The sequence below is a fragment of the Danio rerio genome, chromosome 1 (assembly GCF_049306965.1).
Source record: "Danio rerio strain Tuebingen ecotype United States chromosome 1, GRCz12tu, whole genome shotgun sequence".
Classification (NCBI taxonomy): Eukaryota; Metazoa; Chordata; class Actinopteri; order Cypriniformes; family Danionidae; genus Danio; species Danio rerio.
In genome coordinates this window covers 60,364,169-60,384,131 of record NC_133176.1, presented here as the reverse complement: position 1 = coordinate 60,384,131, position 19,963 = coordinate 60,364,169, and the positions used below count along the sequence as shown (strand labels likewise).

The window sequence follows — 19,963 nt, the reverse complement described above, 5'->3', positions numbered from 1 at the left end:
TTGTGAACGGTGTTATTGTCCAGCCAGTCTTACTAATGTGAACTACTTCTAAAAGTCTGGGAAACACAAAAACACCATTTCTCACTGCAAAATGGTGTTTTTAAGAAAATAACAACAATTAAAGTCATTTAGTAAATACACCAAGTCTACTTAATCTTCAGTATACGTGTGTTTAGGTAGTTAACAACCATTGTTAACTATTGGTTGGTCTGACATTTTGCCAAAAACTTGCTTATAAGAGTTAGTTGTTGTTCTTCAGTCTGTCTGGCGCCTCCTGCTGGACTTTCAATATATGACACCATTCACTCATACAAGCCTTGCCTAATAAAAAGAACTGAGAGGCATATGATCTAAAATGATCCCAGAGACATTAAAAATGCAAGAGAAATCATGTAATCAAAATACATCCTGGAGAAAAAAACAAAAACAAAAAAAAACAATATAACTTGCAAAGAACTGGGCCGTTTCAATCACTGCTTCTGGTCAGATTCACTAACTCAGCATTTTACAGCATTATCTTTGCAATACATGATAAAAACATATTCTGAATGAATTAAATCTTTTCTAAACACCACTAGACATCTGCTGGTCAGACTCAAGAGGAAAAGTTGTAACCAGAGGTCACATTAGCTCTAAAATGTCATCTTCATTTGTGTGGGATGTTCAGGATTGGTCCATTTTCAAAAGGTGATCTACTCTAATCTTAATAATAGGATTATAACTGGTTTAATAATAAATAAAGGGTTTTTGAATTGACATTATATTAACAATAAATTGTGAAGCTTTGTGTTTGTAACACCAAAAAGGAAAATAACATTGATACATAACCCACTTCTCATTTACTAGTCTTTTATGAGCCATATCATACATCTTGAGCCTCCGATCTCCTCCTGATTGGCTGTTTCTGTTTGTTTTTTGAAAATGTAATTTTTTGCATTTATTCAAATCTGAAAATAAGATTTATTTTATAGTGTGAGTCCAATGTGATACAAAGCTACAGACATGTTCATTTGCACAGAGTGATTAACTAAGGTGTAGTGTTGTCAAGATACTGGAATTTCTAAATTCAATACCAACACAATATTGATATTCAATACAGGCTGCTATTTTTTTGCAATAATAACAATTGCATCGAAATTGTATCAAAAAAGTAAAATAAAAATCTATATGCTAGAAATATGTTCACTTCAAGTTTCTTTAGAGGGAGATTGTTTTTTACAGTTTTCCTCAAAATAGGGTGATGTTGGCATTGTAGCACTTTAAATGCATGTAATGCCTGTTTAATTCATACTTCTAATTCCGCATTTGCCTTACAAAAGTAATAGAACATTCCAGGAAATCCCTAATCTAACCTAAATCTGGGAAACTGTTCATTTGAATTATGGTCCACTAGTGTAGTCTGCACTATTAAGTGTACTTCACTCACTTTAGACCTGACAATGGAAATGTGGTTAGTTTTTACTTGGACTCTTAACCCTTGACTTTTTAGAAAAAAAAAGAAAAAGAAAATTTGAACAAATGCTACTAGATCATAACTTTTTGCCCAAATACAAAATGATTTAGATAAATGGCCTCTTGAGGAAGTAAAATCAGCTATACACAGAATGAATAGCTACACACATTTACTGAAGCATTATCAGTTGTGATGTATTTAATTTAGATGAGAAGCACAAATATCACCAGACTTTTTGATGGCTTCTCTAAACATCCCTCATTTAGCCATTAATGTCAGCATAGGCTTATTGTGGATGTGTACCCATGTCTACATTTCTGGAGAGTGCAAATTATGTACCCAGAGGTACGTCTGGCTGCATTTCATCTTTAAAATGAACACTATAAGTTAGCTTGACCCCGCTGACAGCCTCTGTTTCTTTTCACGCTACCAGCTGACTACTTACCCCCATATGGACGGCTTTTCCAGTGTTACCAGTTTGCTTAGTAGCTTGCTGCATACGTCCACAGACTTGGAACACAAAGTGGCATTGACCATGATGATTAAGGTTTTGTCTGGCAAGAATGGTTCCAGAAACCAGATAAAGCTAAAACATACAAAATAAATAGATAAACAACATGCTGAAAATGTGGTGTAATCACACAGCCGTGATGACCTTTCTTTTTCTAAATAGCTTTTGGGTTGGATTGCTTTTTAAGACACTATCTTTTGTGTTTGGGAAGTGGGTGTGTCAGTCAGTCGACAGTAAGGGCGCACTCACACTATGCTATCCAAACTGGGCCCAGGTGCGTTTCTCAATTTGTTTGAGAAGTGTGAGTGCTCTGAATTAGGCTCAGGTGTGGTTTAGTTGGCCGGTCCTGGCCTGGTTGGAAGAGGTGTGCCAGAGCACAATTTATTTGGGCTCACTGTAGTGTGAGTGCAAAGCATGCCTGAGCCTGAAACTGAAGACCCAGCATTCCTACATATAGATTTATTAATCATTCTTAATTTTTCAATGAACACAAAACTGTCATAGTTTATTAAAGACGCAAACCCCTCACTGCACGTCAGCTGCACCTTTAGCAAACTTGCTAATTCCTGCAGCACGAGGACTTTTATGTTTATAAGCATCAAAAGTGGTGGATCTGTTCAGCAAAGTGTTTGACTGCGTGTCACTGCATTCCACATGACTAACAATAATACAAAACGATATGACTAATGCAATGTCCACTGTGCTGAGCGAGAGCGCTTCTCTTCCTGTTAAACTGAATAGTTGAATCATCGATGATGTAAGCGTGCTCAGGTCCGGTAGGTAAAAATGCAATGTGAGTGCAGTCTGAGATGAAGAGGGGAGGGAGAGGCAACTGTACCTAATGTGAGTGCGCCCCAAGCTGGCCTGGTCGGCTGAAGTGTATATGGCGCCCTCTAGTGGATAATCTCCTTCACAGGAGAAGAGGACACGCAAGAGAAATTTCATTCATCATTTATTTTCTTGTCAGCTTAGTCCCTTTATTAATCCGGGGTCGCCACAGCAGAATGAACCGCCAACTTATCCAGCACATTTTTACGCAGCGGATGCCCTTCCAGCCGCAACCCATCTCTGAGAAACATCCACACATTTACACACAAACACACTATGGACAATTTAGCCTACTCAATTCACCTGTACTGCATGTGTTTGGACTGTGGGGGAAACCGGAGTACCTGGAGGAAACCCACGCGAACGCAGGGAAAACATGCAAACTCCACACAGAAACGCCAACTAAACCGAGCATCGAACCAGCGACCTTCTTGCTGTGAGGCGACAGCACTACCTACTGCGCCACTGCTTCGCCCCACAAAAGAAATTTAATATCATAAAAAATCATACTCAGTGGCCTCTGGTAAATCTGCACAAACTGTTCCCAAACTGTTAAAAGAAGATCAAAAATCTTACTCCCCTGAACAAAAACTGTTTTTTTTTCTCTTCTTTGTGATTAATAATTTATTGAGTGCAGATTTTCTTTGGTACTTGTCATTTTGGTCAAATGAGCAAATTTGGTCAGCACTAAACTCATCTGGTAGAGCTCAATGATTTACATTTGATCTCTGAACAATAAACAACAAAACAATTAAGAAGTAGATTAAAATAACTTTTATTAAAACAGCTTAAACATAAACCTAAACATAAAACAAAGTAAAAAAAGAGATTAAATCAGTCCAGCACAATTAATCATAATTATACACAATGACAGTTATTTTCTTACTAAAGGTTTAAGAGAAAAAAACGAGTTAATTTACATGCTCAGCCTTAATGATTATACCTAATCAGCCGACAATACAAGTTATTTGCATCCGTGTGTTTGCATTAAGCATTTATATACTAGATTACAAAAATTAAACAAATAAAACAGCTGGACAGAAGCATAGTTATAGTTTAACAACAGATTAAAGCTAAATGATTCTCCAATAATCATTGATTCAATAAATCTGTGTTCTCTAATGATATCTGTGTGAGTGGATCTCTCATCTGACGCTGCTGTAGATCACTGAGTCTTCCACTCTTTCAGCATTTGATCGCCTGAAAAGACAAGACAAAAACAACACAACAATATTATCCATCAACTGTATGTGTCATTCAACTTAACCTAAATGGCACACACACTCCTTGTAAATGTCTGAATGACCACAGGTCTTCAGATCAGCTCCTCAGTGGACTTGTGGCAGACACATCCCATAAGGACAGCGATAACAGTCATTGCGTTTTGGGAACGGAGACGAGATTCTCAAGGTGAATGTGTACTTCGACTCTTAGAGGTCAAACAACAAAAAATAAGGTCAAGAGTCTTGGTTGATCTTGGAGTCAGATCTAAGGTTCAGTAGTCTAAATCAGCATACTATCATCTTTAAAACATGCACATATTAGATGCTTTGTTTCCAGTGAGAAACTTGTTCATGGTTTTATCAGCAGTATGGTGGATTACTGTAACGGCCTCCTCACAGGCTTCCCCAAATAAATAGTCAGACAGTTGCAGCTCATCCAGAAAGCTGCGTCCAGGATTCTGACCAGAAGCAGGAAATCAGAGCTCATCACACCTGTCCTCAGGTCTCTACACTGGCTCCCAGTTACATTCAGAATAGAGTTTAAAGTATTACTATCTATAAATAGTTTATACATCACTCAATGGCCTAGGACCTCAATACATTACAGATATGCTCACTGAATACAAACCTAACAGAGAAACACTGTATTAATTGACTCTGATAATGGAAAATACTTTACAGTTAGGGTTAGGTTTAGGGAAAGGGATTAGGTTTGGATTATAATTTAGAACAGGAATGATGTTCTAGAATCAACATGGGGATTTAGTGCGGTTGTTGATGGTCCAGCAGTTTCTCCTCACCTGTGGTCTTGATCAGGCTGCTGAACTGGTGTGTCGTCACACTGACGCTGCTCCTCTTCTTCCTCTCTCTTCATCTGTGTGTCTCTGTGATATCGGACAGTGGAGTACTGGATCTCCTCAGCATCTCTGCATTCAGCAGCTCTTCCTCTTTTGGGATTTACACTGGCATACAGAGCATCACCCGCTGATCCAGGAGCAGAATACAGATCATTCTGAAACACAACAAAATAAGAGCCTTTAATACAAAGCATCTGGATTTTTCTCACTGAATCGTACTGCAGATGTGATGTAGATATGCTGATGACTTTAAAGTTAAAATTGTAAATATACCAGAAATTTGAATAACACAAAGAAAAACATGAGTTTGTCTGATTTTCCGCTGTAAGGTTGTATCTGCATGATTAACTGTACCTGCGTCACTGAGAGACCTTCAGATTCACCACTCCTTTGTTTCTTTCTGTTGTAATAACACACATTAACAGACATGAATCACTCTTATAATACACTAAATACAGCAATAATTTTTTTTTAACTGTAAAAAAATGTGATTTTATTGATCTCACATTAAACACAGGATGATGATGAAGATGAATAATCCTCCAGATGTCGCTGTGATGATGATGATGTTTCTCTCAGCATGCTGATGAACTGAAAGATGAAGCAGATCATGATTAACTCTCCAGACTGATGAAGTTACAGGAGTGTGATGATAAAAGCTTCACCAGTGACAGTGACGGCGTCTGATCTCTGAGCTCCATGTGGATTGTGAGCCTCACAGTAGAAGCGTCCACTCTGTACTGCACTGAAACTCTGTCCAGATCCAACAGCTGAGCTTTGATTCTCCTTAAACCAGCTGAAGTTCAGAGCAGGAGAGTTTGAGTCACTGATGCACATCAGACTCACTGAATCAGAAAAAAGCTGACCAGAATCAGTGACGGACACTGAGATGCTCTTGGGTGGGTCTAGAAAGAAAAAACACTCATATCTACTTAATAACATCCACAACATTAATATTTATAGGAGGTAATGTTTCAGTAATTGAATAATCAAAAACTCACACTGGACATCTAAAGTCACAGGATCAGAGTTTTTCTCTCCATGTTCATTTCTGGCTCTACACTTGTATTCTCCACTGTCATCAGAGCTGATATTTGAGATGCTGAAGATTCTTCCAGATCTTACAGATGTTTCTCCTTTAAACCAGCTAAAATCTGCTGGAGGGTTTGAGTCACTGCTGCAGCTCAGAGTCACTGAATCTCCAGACATTATCACAGCAGATCCACTGATGGACACTGAGATGTTCTTGGGTGCGTCTGAAACAGAAAAAAAAAAAAAAACTAAAAAAACACTCATATCAATTACATCAAACATGGCATTAAAATCCAGACTTAGAGGATTTAATATATCAGTTACTGAACCATCATTTACTCACACTGAACATCTAAAGTCACAGGATCAGAGTATTTCACTCCATGGTCATTTCTGGCTCTACACTTGTATTCTCCACTGTCATCAGAGCTGATCTTGGAGATGCTGAAGATTCTTCCAGATCTTACTGATGTTTCTCCTTTAAACCAGTTGATTTCTGCAGGAGGGTTTGAGTCACTGCTGCAGCTCAGAGCCACTGAATCTCCAGACATTATTACAGCAGACCCACTGATGGACACTGAGACGCTCTTTGGAGGATCTAAAGCACATAAAAATAAAATGTGTAAATCCTATAATAATAATAAAACTATATAATGAAAATAAATCTGGACTCACAGGTGACATTGAGATAGACGTCAGGTGATGTGAGTGTGTGTCCATGTACAGCACATCTATATCTGCCTGCGTCTTCTCTTCTGACTGAGCTGATGTTGAGTTCATCTCCAATATTAGTCAATGTGTGTGAGTTTCTGTACCAGATGAATGTTGGTGTGTCAGTCAGTTTACAGCTGCTTTTACATGTCAGACGGACTGAATCTCCCTCTGTCACTCTCTCAGGAGACTCCAGCTGAAGATCTGAACACAACACACACATTATATCTAGTGCTGCTCTCATACACTGATTATTATTCTACATAATGACCACAAGAAGAGAGAAACCTCAGGAGAGTCACCTGTGACAGAGAGAATCACTCCTGGAGAGCCAAGCCATTTCCCATCTTTATCAGTAGTAAATCTAAAACAGTACTCATGTTCAACTTTCTTTGTCACATGACTCAGTCTGATGGTGCAGTTCTGCTTTTTATCTCCCAGATACTGAAGCCTCTGACTGTATTCAGGGTCCTCAGACAGATCTGGAGGCTCTACATCCTTTACAGGGTTTTTGGTCCAGTACACTTTCATGATCTGATGTCCATTAGGGTATTTATAAGTGCAGCTGATTATCACTGATGAGTTCTTCAGTGCACAGATGTGTAAAGATTTGTAATTCACAACCCAGTCAGCACCAGAAACCCCTGAAAAACAGATATCATTGTAGTTTTTGTCTGAATATCAATATATTCTGTACAAAAACAAAATGGAGGCTGGATGCATATAAACACTTTTTTATTTTGTTAACAGCTGTTCAGACAAACATATAACGTCACGCAACGCTACCAAAAGCGATAACTGCAGGATTGACCACTTCTGAACACAGAACACAATTAAAGATAATTAAATAATCAGACCAAAAAATATAATTTACATAAACAATTCATGTTAAATTATTGCCATTGTGGTTACTTTTCATTTAACATGATTGTGTTACGTTAAACATAATTGTCACTCTTTGGCTTAACTTGAAGTTTTCATTTAAAAAGTGCATGTTTCAATCAAGTGGCTCATCAAGTATACATAGCATTTCATGAAAGGCGAGCATACATTAAAAAAACAGGGTTGCTTTTCTTGAATTATCTCTATTAACTTCTAATTACTAATGTTTGCACGAGCACAAACGCGTAACCTTCACCATAGTGAAAATGTAGTTTTATCAGTAAACTGGACTATAAGACAATAGGAGCACATGCTGCTTTATTAGTTGTAAACAGACTCATTACAGATGATATTTTAAGCTGATCTTGTGAATATGAATAATGATCTCAGTGTGAATGACTTCAGTCTTGATGGAAGACAGAAATAAAAAGAGAACAGAGAAGATAAACGAGCCGAGAAAAAAATATATAACACAATAATGGAAAATAACTGGCCAAGAAAAATACAGTACATAAATAAAATGTACTAACATGTAAATGATGTTTTTTTTTTATTATAAACTAATGATGAGTTATTTAACTACCTACTTCTTTGTTAGTATGTTAGTTAATTTTTTTTTTTTGTGATTAAGGTAAATGTATCATATTTAATGAGAATGTATTATTAAAGGGCAATTATTTTACTGCTTTTTCAAGATTAAAAAGAAGTATTTTGTGTCTCCAGAATGTCTCTGTAAAGTTTCAGCTCAAAAAACACTTCAGATTATTTATTAGAGCTTTCAAAAGTTTAAAATATTCAGCTTTGAACTATAGCAGTTTTATTGTTGCCTGTGCCTTTAATGCAAATTGGTTCTCCCCACCCACCATTCCAACGTCCCGTCAGAGCCACAGAGATGTGTGTCTCCATCTCCTGCTGCAGATAAGCATCTCAGTGAAAGACATGAAGGATGCAAATCTTACGTAACGCTTGTGAGAAATTCTACAGTAAGAATTTTCCCAATGATTATTTGATGTATTTGTTGTGGAGTTAATTCAAGCCTTTCTGCAACAATGAGTCACACACGATGTTCAAATGTCTTTACAATGTTCATACACATACTGTCTCTACTTTATTACAAACATGCACTGTTTTAAAAATGTTTTCAAGAGTTTACAGTTAGCTGATGATTGATAACAAAGTGTGTTTGGCATGCTGTCCCGAGAGAGAGACCTGAGCTCAGAATATCCTCGAGCCCTGGGCTCCCTCCCATTTGCAGGACGAGATGGGAGATTAAGCTCAGGTAGGCCTCGAGAACTCCCCTGCTTTTGAAAGTGTTAAGACTAGCTATGAGAGATAGCTGACTAAGAGTTTATCTATGATGCCATTTTGGATTAGTCAATTTACTTATATGGTATGTCTTTGGACGGTGGAAGGAAACCAGGGTACCCAGGGAAATCCCACGCGAGACGTAAGCACAGGGAGAACATGCAAACTTTGCACAGAAACGGTGATTGGCCCAGTGAGGGCTCGAACCAATGGCACTCTTGCTGTGAGGCCCCCGCCCTATAAGGAGAAGGGGATGGGGGGGGGATTCTTCAAGATGAAGATGACTGAAGTGGAAAACTGGTTATATATAGTGAGTTAGTATTCATCTGATTGGCGAGATATGTGTGGCTGATGCGGGACCAGCTGTAGTCAATCATAAGCATGTGATTCTCTCGAAACTTCACTTAAACTTGAAAAAATCATTCTCTTGGGTGTAGATTAGGGTTGGGTACCGAAACCCGGTGCCAATATAGCACCGGTACCTTGGTAACCAGTATGTATCGGTATTAAATCAGCGTATGAATTTCGGTGCCTAATTTTGTTGCTGCAGCAAGGACGTAAGGGGTGCATGAAAAAAGGCACACATAGGCGTTGTGTCAGAGCATCACTAAACATTTAATACTAAACAACTTTGAGGAATACGGATAGGCGATATCAAGATTGTTATTGTCGCTAGGGAACAGACGCATGCAACGTGCGCAGTACAGCGCATTCAGCTAGCAGTTTTCGGTGAGCGAGAGCAACACTGAGATCAACACGCGTGATCACGTTCATCAAATTTGCTTAAACTAAGCATTCTAAAGCGTAGTTTACAAGCAATGATTCCTACACAGCAACTGTGATTACCAAAGTTGCGTGTAAGGGGGAAACATGTCAAACCTAATGACACATTTGGGGGCTCAAAGGCAGAGCCTTTCTCGCGTGCTTTAGGTGACATGAGCAATCGTTCCTCCGGCACTCGCTTATGCTCGCTCCCTCTGTTTACGCGGCACTTGCTATCTCTGTGAAGGTGCTACGCGCATCAGTTCCTCGCATTCGTCAGAAGTTGACGCCCATATTGACTCCGGTAATAAAAGGATTAAACTTCAGTCAAATTCTTGTTGTGAAACACTATCAAAATGTTTACCGTTGATGATATTAGACTTCTGTTTTCAAAAGGGATTTTAACTTAATATAGGAAGTCATTCATTTCTTATTTCCGTCTTCAACACAGGATTTATTTACGACACATTTTTAAACATAATAGTTTAAGTAACTCATTTCTAATATCTACTGTTTTCTCTTCCCCCCCATGACAGTCAGTGCAGAACATTTTACTAGTTATTTTGCAAGACAGTTGTATTCAGATAAAGTCCCTTTAGGTATTTTATGGTCTTTTATTCAGATTAAAGAGTAATTTAAACTTAATCAGTTAACTACAAAAGTTAAAATAATTAGTCAAATTATTTTGTAACTGATTTGTTGTGTAAATCAAAAATATACTGTATGTAAATATTTTTTCAAATAAAATATTTTTGTAGAGGTATCCACCATCATTTTGTGGCTAAAAAGTATCGGTTCAGGCACCGTTTTGGCACCTTTATCGTTTTAAAAGTATCGATTTAGCACCGGTATCGAAAAAAAACCAAACGATACCCAACCCTAGTGTAGATGATCACAGAGAGCTCAACATATTTTTTAAATCCTGGTTGCTTTGCGCATGTTCTGTCTTGTTGATATGATTATACACACTACAACGGAGACATGTTAATATGCGGTTGTCAATCAATTCTGTGGGCGGGGAAACCGCACTTCTACGCCACGCTGAGGTGGGCCTCAAAAGGGGGAGTGATTTGGATCCTATTTAAATGTCAGAAAATTAAAAAAGAGACCTATTGTCACCCCAATATGACTGTAGACAGATCTGTCCAAACTGCTTACAAAATATATTTTCATCATAGGTGCCCTTTAAAGGGATAATACACTCAAAAATGAAAACTCATGTTATAGTTAAGGTCAGTTCTTGATTTAGTTTACATGTTAGCACATTATATTTGGTCAATGTGTTGTTTTGAACTGTGCTATATAAATAAAGCAAGTATTATAATTTATTTCCTGTTATTGAAAAGTTCCTTTCAGGACTCATGTTTATTTTACTATTTCCATAAATGTTGCAGTTGTGTTCTGAAACAAAAGTGTCCATCAATATTCATATTGAGACAGTAAGTGTTTTGAATTTTCATATGAATTTTCACCATTTATTCCCAGGACAAGCCAAGCTGATGTTAAAGAACACTATTATTGTCTAGCTGTCAAAAGTCGCTTTTTATTGTGTTCCAATGTACTAAAATGAACACAAGACATTGACTGTTGTCACTAGGAAGATTTAGCCAGCTCTCAGTGCATCAGCTTAAACCAATGGTGTGAAAATAACTGCAAAAGCAGGCGGGTTTAATTTAACTACAGACTCTCTTCTGAGAAAACAGATCCTCCAGCACAGCCTAACTTCCTATATCAGAGAGAAGATTATCAGAAACCTGCTGAATAAATAAAGCAGTGATGTGAATGTAAGATTGACTCACTGTGAATGATGAGCAGAAAGATCAGATGAAGAGCAGGAGCCATTCTGAGCCACATCAGCATCAAATCTATCTAGAATCCAGCATTAATCATCACTTCTACACTCATCAACAGTAAATGTACATCACCCTAAACAGCTCTTAGTGTTAGGAAGATCTTTACACATCTGCAGATTATTAATGCACAACATCAGTGTGTGTAAATCAACTGATGACTGAGATCAACACAAGATATTTCTCATGTCAGAAATCATGTGTTATATGAGCTTCATCTACACTAATCATCAGTCAAATACCAGTGTGTTTGTCTTACCGTGTTGAAGAGCAGCCGATCAACAGCGACTGATGGACTATTTTAACTCATGCGCTTCTCCTTTACAGTGGCAGGCTTTTTGTGGTTAACGCTGTTTAATATCTGTCCCTCCTCTTAACTGAACATCACAGACGTTAAACTCTCTAAAGTTCATGATGTTTTAAGATAATGATGGGTTATATTAGAGACCCGTGAGTATTTGGGGGGATAAGGCCTTAGTGGATTAGGGGTGTAATCAAACCTTCATCCATCAAAGCCTGATGCAAAAAAATGGCATAGGACGAGAGTGGCACAGATCGGGTGTGGTGTGTGCACAGGAATATAGTTCACTTTCTACTGTTTTACACTATTTTGGCTTTAGATTTCTAATTTCGGGGTCAAACACAGTGTCGAGGTGGCAGTTAGTCATCACCTAAAACATCCACTAATTCTGGGAATGAGGACTACAGCCCGATTGACCGCTCACCTCCCCTTATTTTGTTATTATTCAAAGTTATATTAAGTGACCCAAGACACTAAAAAGAGATTATTAAGAAACTTCTTAAACCTCTTACTAGATTGTAACCCAGTTATTATTTCCTAAAAGCAGCCCCAAAATACATTTCCAGGAAGCTTATTCAAATCCTATGGCCAGACATTTAGGTCAAGCGACCACCTTAAACTGTTTTAATAACCAAATATTTTGGCTGGGCATTTACAATGTGAAGGTCAGATGATAAACCCACTGGCCTGCCCAAAAGCAGCTTCAATCCCATTATCGCTAACTGGGGGGACCACCTTCAAGAAAATTGGCATGGATCTCATCAGGCCTACTGAACCAATGTAGAGAGGGGAGAGTTGGGTAACGGCCAGCATCTGAAAAGTAGGTCAAAACAAATAATATTAATAACACCTGTGTCTTTGATGTAGTTGGGATGGAGAAAAAAATATAGGAGATGTTGGGTGCCCAAACTTGGTCCTGGACAGCGCAAATAGGTATCGCTGCAGCCCAGAGACCTTCAAGTTAGAGGGATTACACTGCAGGTAGTCTTGGTGACCTCCAAGTGGGAGGGACTTAAACCACAAGTAGGTTGGGTTTAGGAGGTGTAGGTGGAGCTGAAACACAACAGGTTACTGTGAGGTCGGGTTAAGGGTTGGGGTAGGTGTAGACGTTAATGAAACACAACAGGTCACTGTGAGGTTGGGTTTAGGGTTGGAGGAGGTGTAGACGTTAATGAAACACAACAGGTCACTGTGAGGTTGGGTTTAGGGTTGGGGTAGGTGTAGACGTTAATAAAACATAACAAGTTACTGTGATGTCAGATTTAGGGTTGAAGTAGGTGTAGACGTTAATGAAACACAACAGGTTACTGTGATGTCGGGTTTAGTGTAGGTGTAGACGTTATTAAAACACAACAGGTCACTGTGAGGTCGGGTTTAGGGTAGGCGTAGACGTTAATGAAACACAACAGGTCACTGTGAGGTCGGGTTTAGGGTAGGTGTAGACGTTAATGAAACACAACAGGTCACTGTGAGGTCGGGTTTAGGGTTGGGGTAGGTGTAGACGTTAATAAAACACAACAAGTTACTGTGATGTAGGGTTTAGGGTAGGTGTAGACGTTATTAAAACAAAACAGGTCGCTGTGATGTCAGATTTAGGGTTGAAGTAGGTGTAGACGTTAATGAAACACAACAGGTTACTGTGAGGTTGGGTTTAGGCTTAGGGTAGGTGTAGACGTTAATGAAACCATACAATTCACTGTGGGGTCGGGTTAAGGGTTGGGGTAGGTGTAGACGTTAATGAAACACAACAGGTCACTGTGAGGTCGGGTTTAGGGTAGGTGTAGACGTTAATGAAACACAACAGGTCACTGTGAGGTCGGGTTTAGGGTAGGTGTAGACGTTAATGAAACACAACAGGTTACTGTGAGGTCGGGTTTAGGGTAGGTGTAGACGTTAATGAAACACAACAGGTCACTGTGAGGTCGGGTTTAGGGTTGGGGTAGGTGTAGACGTTAATAAAACACAATAAGTTACTGTGATGTAGGGTTTAGGGTAGGTGTAGACGTTATTAAAACACAACAGGTCGCTGTGATGTCAGATTTAGGGTTGAAGTAGGTGTAGACGTTAATGAAACACAACAGGTTACTGTGAGGTCGGGTTTAGGCTTAGGGTAGGTGTAGACGTTAATGAAACACTACAATTCACTGTGAGGTCGGGTTAAGGGTTGGGGTAGGTGTAGACGTTAATGAAACACAACAAGTTACTGTGTGGCCGGGTTTAGTGTAGGTGTAGACGTTATTAAAACACAACAGGTCACTGTAGGTAGGGTTTAGGCTTAGGGTAGGTGTAGACGTTAATGAAACACTACAATTCACTGTGGGGTCGGGTTAAGGGTTGGGGTAGGTGTAGACGTTAATGAAACACAACAAGTTACTGTGTGGGCGGGTTTAGTGTAGGTGTAGACGTTATTAAAACACAACAGGTCACTGTAGGTAGGGTTTAGGCTTAGGGTAGGTGTAGACGTTAATGAAACACAACAAGTTACTGTGTGGGCGGGTTTAGTGTAGGTGTAGACGTTATTAAAACACAACAGGTCACTGTAGGTAGGGTTTAGGCTTAGGGTAGGTGTAGACGTTAATGAAACACTACAATTCACTGTGGGGTCGGGTTAAGGGTTGGGGTAGGTGTAGACGTTAATGAAACACAACAGGTCACTGTGAGGTCGGGTTTAGGGTAGGTGTAGACGTTAATGTAACACAACAGGTTACTGTGAGGTCGAGTTTAGGGTTGGGGTAGGTGTAGACATTTATAAAGCACACTACTCGACTCCGTACAAGACAATAAACAAATAAATATTTACAAAACAATTAAACATTTATAAAGCACACTACTGGACTCCGTACACGACAATAAACAAATAAAAACTCCAGGTTTGTACAGCCCACCTGGAGTTCTAAGGCCCACCTACTCGAAGCCATTTAAACCCTTCTCGGAGGGCTGATGTCCTCCAGAGTTTAGCTTCAACCCCAAGCAGACACACCTGAACCTGCTAATCAAGCTCTTACAAGGTATACTACAAACCTTCAGGTAAGTGTGTTGAAGCAAGTTTGGGCACCCCTGTAATGATTTGCATTAGGTTTGTCACAGAAACTTGAAAATAAAAGATTATTGCAAGAAACATGGATTAGAGCAAGATATTAGGGCCCTTTGAATTGGCCAGTTTTGAGCACTTTGGTTTCGAAGAAACTTCAATATGGCAGTTATGATTTTTTTTAACTCCAAAGTGCCCTTCAGAGGCCGATATATGGGTTATCAGCAGGGCCAGACGGAATCTGCAGACGTTTTTTTGCTATTTCTGCTGAGAATTTTGATAAAAATCTGCAGATTTCTGCTAAATTATTTTGGAAGTATCCAACGGAGTATCATAACTAAAACCTTAATATATGAAATAAAAACTAATAAATTACTGAATAAAAACTGAATAAATTCAGATTTACACATTTACTCAAGTTAAAAAACAGAATTAATAATGGGCTAAAAATCTGCAGAAATCTGCGGAATTCTGCTGAAAATCTGCGGAAAATCTGTGGAATTCTGCGTGCGCAGATTCCGTGTGGGCCTAGTTATCAGTATACAACAGCTGACAACATAAATTATTCATACTCAAGAGAGTTTATTGGCATTATAAAATGCTTTATTACATCAACAAATACTTGGTTATACATTACATATACACTTTACCCAAATTGTTAAGACTTTATTTTGAGGGTCTCTATAGCATGATATGTTGACTAATTGTTTCATTGCAAATACATGTCGTTAATTTTCATTTGTGTATTAGGAGACTTTCTACTTCTTCAACAGAAATTTAACTGGCCATAAGAAACTTTGCAAGTACATGGCAACTAACCCCAAACCCAACCCAACATTTTACTTATAATCTGAGAATTAGTTGGCATGTAAATGCAATGTAACCTAAATTCAACAAAATGCGTTAAAGAGGCCATTAAAATAAAGTAAAACCCACAAAGTGAAATAAAAAATGAAAATGAGAGGTGTTTAAGTCACTACCACTCTTTACAAACTGAGTAGTCAGAATATTGATGTTATTCACAATATGAAATGTTAGAAATTATGCAGATAAAAAATGAAAACACAATCAAATAACTTTGAGCACAACACAAGTAAAAACCCCATAAACATTTCTATTAGTAGCAGGAGATGGAGACCTCTGCTGGTGGAGTGAAGGTTTGCACCGTCACTAACTGATCACTTACAGGAGAAACATGAACACAGACACCGAAAATATTAAACACTATAAGACTATAAAGCAATTCACTGACTCATCACTAATGATCCCTGTCAATCTCCGCCCACACAGCTCAGGATTGATGATTTCTGGCTCCGCCTCTCACTGCAGCCTCTTCCTGTTAAACCGAACAAACAATAAGATGAAGAAATCCAATAATCAAACTGCTGCTGAGAGGGTTTATCCATCAATCATCTGATCATCAGTGACCATTGTCTGACTTTGAGATTTACTTACTGTGGGTGTGTCGTAAAGGTCAGAGGTCGTGGGCTGGGGATCCATAGATCCATATGAGTCTGAGATCTAGACAGAGAGAAGGACATCGTAGCTCTATTTTAATGATATAAACTTGTGGTATAAAGTGCAAAACACCGGACCTCTTCATTTTGAGTATGGGAAAAATGGTCATGCACAAAGTGAATGGTCTAAAAGGGTTGTTGGTCATAACATGCATTTAACCAATCAGAGTCTCATCTCCCATTCTCTTTAAGAGCAAGCTCCTGTCACAACATGTTGGATTCATTATTTTCACTGGCGGACTTTGTAAGCAGAAAATCTAACCGCTAGTGAGGAAACAGATCTGCTGGTGCACAATGTTAAAGACCATCTATTGAGCCAGATTCACCAAAGCCCTCTGAGGTAAAGTAGGTGTGGTATGAGGTAGCAGGTTTTATATTTATTGCCTAATTTTTCTACCGAAGTCGCAACAGCAAAATGAACGGCTAACTATGCTAACCCAGTACTGGAAAACACCCATTCACTCTCACATTCACACAGACACTCATACACTATGGCCAATTTAGTTTATTCAATTCATCAATAGCGCATGTTTTCGGACTGTGGGGGAAACCGGAACACCCATAGGAAACCCATTCCAATGCAGGGAAAACAGGCAAACTCCACACTAACATGCCACCTGGCCCAGCTGAGACTCGAACCAGTGACCTTCTTGCTGTGAAGTGACAGTACTAACCACTGAGCCACTGTGCGGCTCCAATTTTACATTTATGTAAACAATAATATTTTTTTTACATTTTAATCCTTTCATTTTTAACATTTGAAGATGTTGGTGTGCTGGTGTGGATCCCTGTGTGTGTAATAAGCAACATGTATGCACATTTTGGACCTGCACATCACTAACGTGCCCTGATGTTTCAGAAAACTAATTTGGAGAGGAGCACATCATATGATTGATCGAGCTGGTCTCTCATCTGTAATCATTAGTGAGCCAATTGGATCATTCCAAACTCAACCTCAAGCCCCCACAAGAGACAGCTTGTGCACCTGCTCTTTTACAATTCAGCCACAACGCCATCAAGAGATCTTCCTCTCCTTCCGCTTCATGCCACCACCTGCTTTCCCCAGGCTCATTCTACGCATACCTTCAACTCAATCTCTAGCAAGCATACAGTCCACGAACTCTGTCAGAATCTCTCAAACGCTGCCATCTGTGTCATTGCAGTAAAGCTGAACACTGTCAACAAACAAAGAAATGAAAATAATAACCAAAGAAACTCACACTTCAAGCCTCCCGTCCCCCTCCTTTATCCCTGACTCCCGCTGGATGCCCTTCCAGCTGCAACCCATCACAGGGAAACACCCATACACTCTCATTCACACACATACATTACAGACAATTTTAGCTTACCCAATCCACCTGTACCGCATGTCTTTGGACTTGTGGGGAAACCAGAGAATGCAGAGGAAATCCACGGGAATGCAGTGAGAATATGCAAACTCCACACAAAAATATCAACTGAACCAGCCGAAGCTCGAACCAGCGACCTCCTTGCTGTGAGACGACAGCACTACCTACTGCACCACTGCGTCATCTAGGAGTCTTCATAACGCTATATCTGTATATATAGTGCCGCCACTTCCCAGTTCTATCTCTGTTAAGAAAGTTTTTCAAGCAATTGACGCCCCAGAAGTCAACAACCCACCCCCCGTTCACCTCCCTATCCAGCTGGAGGCCTCATCACCCCTTCCTTTTTCCCTGACTCCAGCAGGATCCCTCCCACCCCACGGCTCTGACTCCCACTTGGGTCACCCTAAGCCTTGACTCTCTCAGGAGTCTTCACTGCCCCCCCAACGCCATCCCTTCTCAGGCTCCCGCAGTAGTCTGTGTCACCGTCTGCTCCCACAGGAGCCCCCTTTACTTTTTCCTTTCCCAATCACTATATTCAGCGGCTAGCTATTGCATTTATAGCCTTTTGGGGTGTTTCTTCAAATACACTGCTGCTGTCAGTAAGCATTTTAGGGAACTACCTGATCTCGTACCCCCTCACATGCTCATTGACCAGGCGGGAGCCCTGGGCTCAATTGTCTCTGAGCTCAGGGTTCTCTCCTGGGACAGCATACCAAAACTGCTATCATTATCAGGTAATATCTAAGCATGAACTCTTGAAATAAAAGAAAAACTGCGGCATTAATTTTAGAGGATCTTTTAGTTGGTCAATGTTGCTGTCTATTTAAAATGCAACATGTCAATAATGTGCCTTTACACACCTCCTGTTCAGACCAGCACAGCCATGGGTGCACAGATGGTTTGCCATTCAAACAAACCAGCAAAGAAAATAAAATGATACCTGAACCAGGCTGAACTGCATTAATGTCCAGAGGAACTCAATGTAAATCAGTTTTACTCTACACCCTTAATATCTCTGTACATGAAAACACTGTAAATAATTTAGATCATCTCACCGCAGACTCTTTCAATGCAGATCGTTTGCACTTCCATTTAAATAGCCTGTCAGAAGAAAGATGATGGTAAAAAATCTAAGGTAAATACAGCACTGTGGAAGGTTGTTACTGCAGTTTTAAATAGTGCAGTTTTTATTGATCTCACATTGCAAGCAAGATTATGATGATTATTAATCCTGCAGATGTGACTATTATCACAGTCATAGTTCTCCCAGCGCCTTGCTGAACTGAAAGATGAAGCAGATCATGATTAACTCTCCAGACTGATGAAGTTACAGGAGTGTGATGATAAAAGCTTCACCAGTGACAGTGACGGCGTCTGATCTCTGAGCTCCATGTGGATTGTGAGCCTCACAGTAGAAGCGTCCACTCTGTACTGCACTGAAACTCTGTCCAGATCCAACAGCTGAGCTTTGATTCTCCTTAAACCAGCTGAAGTTCAGAGCAGGAGGGTTTGAGTCACTGATGCACATCAGACTCACTGAATCAGAAAAAAGCTGACCAGAATCAGTGACGGACACTAAGACATTCCTGGGAGGATCTGAAACAGAAAAACAATGATATCATTAACATTCTCAATAAATATGTCACAGTCTACATATATAAGAGGAAATATATCAGTAGATGAAGCATCATAAACTCACACTGGACATCTAAAGTCACAGGATCAGAGTATTTCTCTCCATGTTCATTTCTGGCTCTACACTTGTATTCTCCACTGTCATCAGAGCTGATCTTGGAGATGTTGAAGATTCTTCCAGATCCTACAGATGTTTCTCCTTTAAACCAGCTGATTTGTGCAGGAGGGTTTGAGTCGCTGCTGCAGCTCAGAGTCACTGAATCTCCAGACATTATCACAGAAGGTCCACTGAGGGACACTGAGATGTTCCTGGGTGGATCTGAAACAGAAAAAAAAAAAACCACTCATATCAATAAATCACATCCCACATGACATTAAAGTCCAGATTTAGAGGATTTATATATATGTTACTGAAGCATTATAAACTCACACTGAACATCTAAAGTCACAGGATCAGAGTATTTCTCTCCATGGTCATTTCTAGCTCTACACTTGTATTCTCCACTGTCATCAGAGCTGATCTTGGAGATGTTGAAGATTCTTCCAGATCCTATGTACTTGGTTGCTTTAAACCAGTTGATTTCAGCAAGAGGGTTTGAGTCACTGCTGCAGCTCAGAGTCACTGAATCTCCAGACATTATTACAGCAGATCCACTAATGGACATTGAGACATTTCTGGGGGGATCTAAAAAAGAAGAAGAAGAAGAAAAAAAGGG

At 39.5% G+C, this 19,963-nt stretch overlaps 1 protein-coding gene across 2 annotated transcripts in view; it reads right to left on the bottom strand.

Moving 5' to 3' along the window:
* LOC100149932 (B-cell receptor CD22-like) overlaps positions 1-19,963 on the bottom strand; it is a 44,536-nt gene that overhangs the window by 18,619 nt on the left and 5,954 nt on the right. The window contains exons 1-10 of one of the 2 annotated variants that reach the window (XM_073906452.1): positions 11,364-11,528; positions 6,918-7,259; positions 6,580-6,819; positions 6,248-6,502; positions 5,874-6,128; positions 5,538-5,777; positions 5,379-5,463; positions 5,227-5,272; positions 4,816-5,027; positions 3,553-3,992 (exon numbers count right to left, since the gene is read on the bottom strand). In XM_073906452.1, the coding sequence (XP_073762553.1) occupies positions 3,938-3,992; positions 4,816-5,027; positions 5,227-5,272; positions 5,379-5,463; positions 5,538-5,777; positions 5,874-6,128; positions 6,248-6,502; positions 6,580-6,819; positions 6,918-7,259; positions 11,364-11,424 (1,791 nt within the window). In that variant the 5' untranslated portion in view covers positions 11,425-11,528 and the 3' untranslated portion in view covers positions 3,553-3,937. Of the gene's footprint in view, positions 1-3,552; positions 3,993-4,815; positions 5,028-5,226; positions 5,273-5,378; positions 5,464-5,537; positions 5,778-5,873; positions 6,129-6,247; positions 6,503-6,579; positions 6,820-6,917; positions 7,260-11,363; positions 11,529-19,311; positions 19,567-19,677; positions 19,933-19,963 lie in introns of those variants that run through there. The other variant, XM_073906449.1, reaches the window with a different exon arrangement.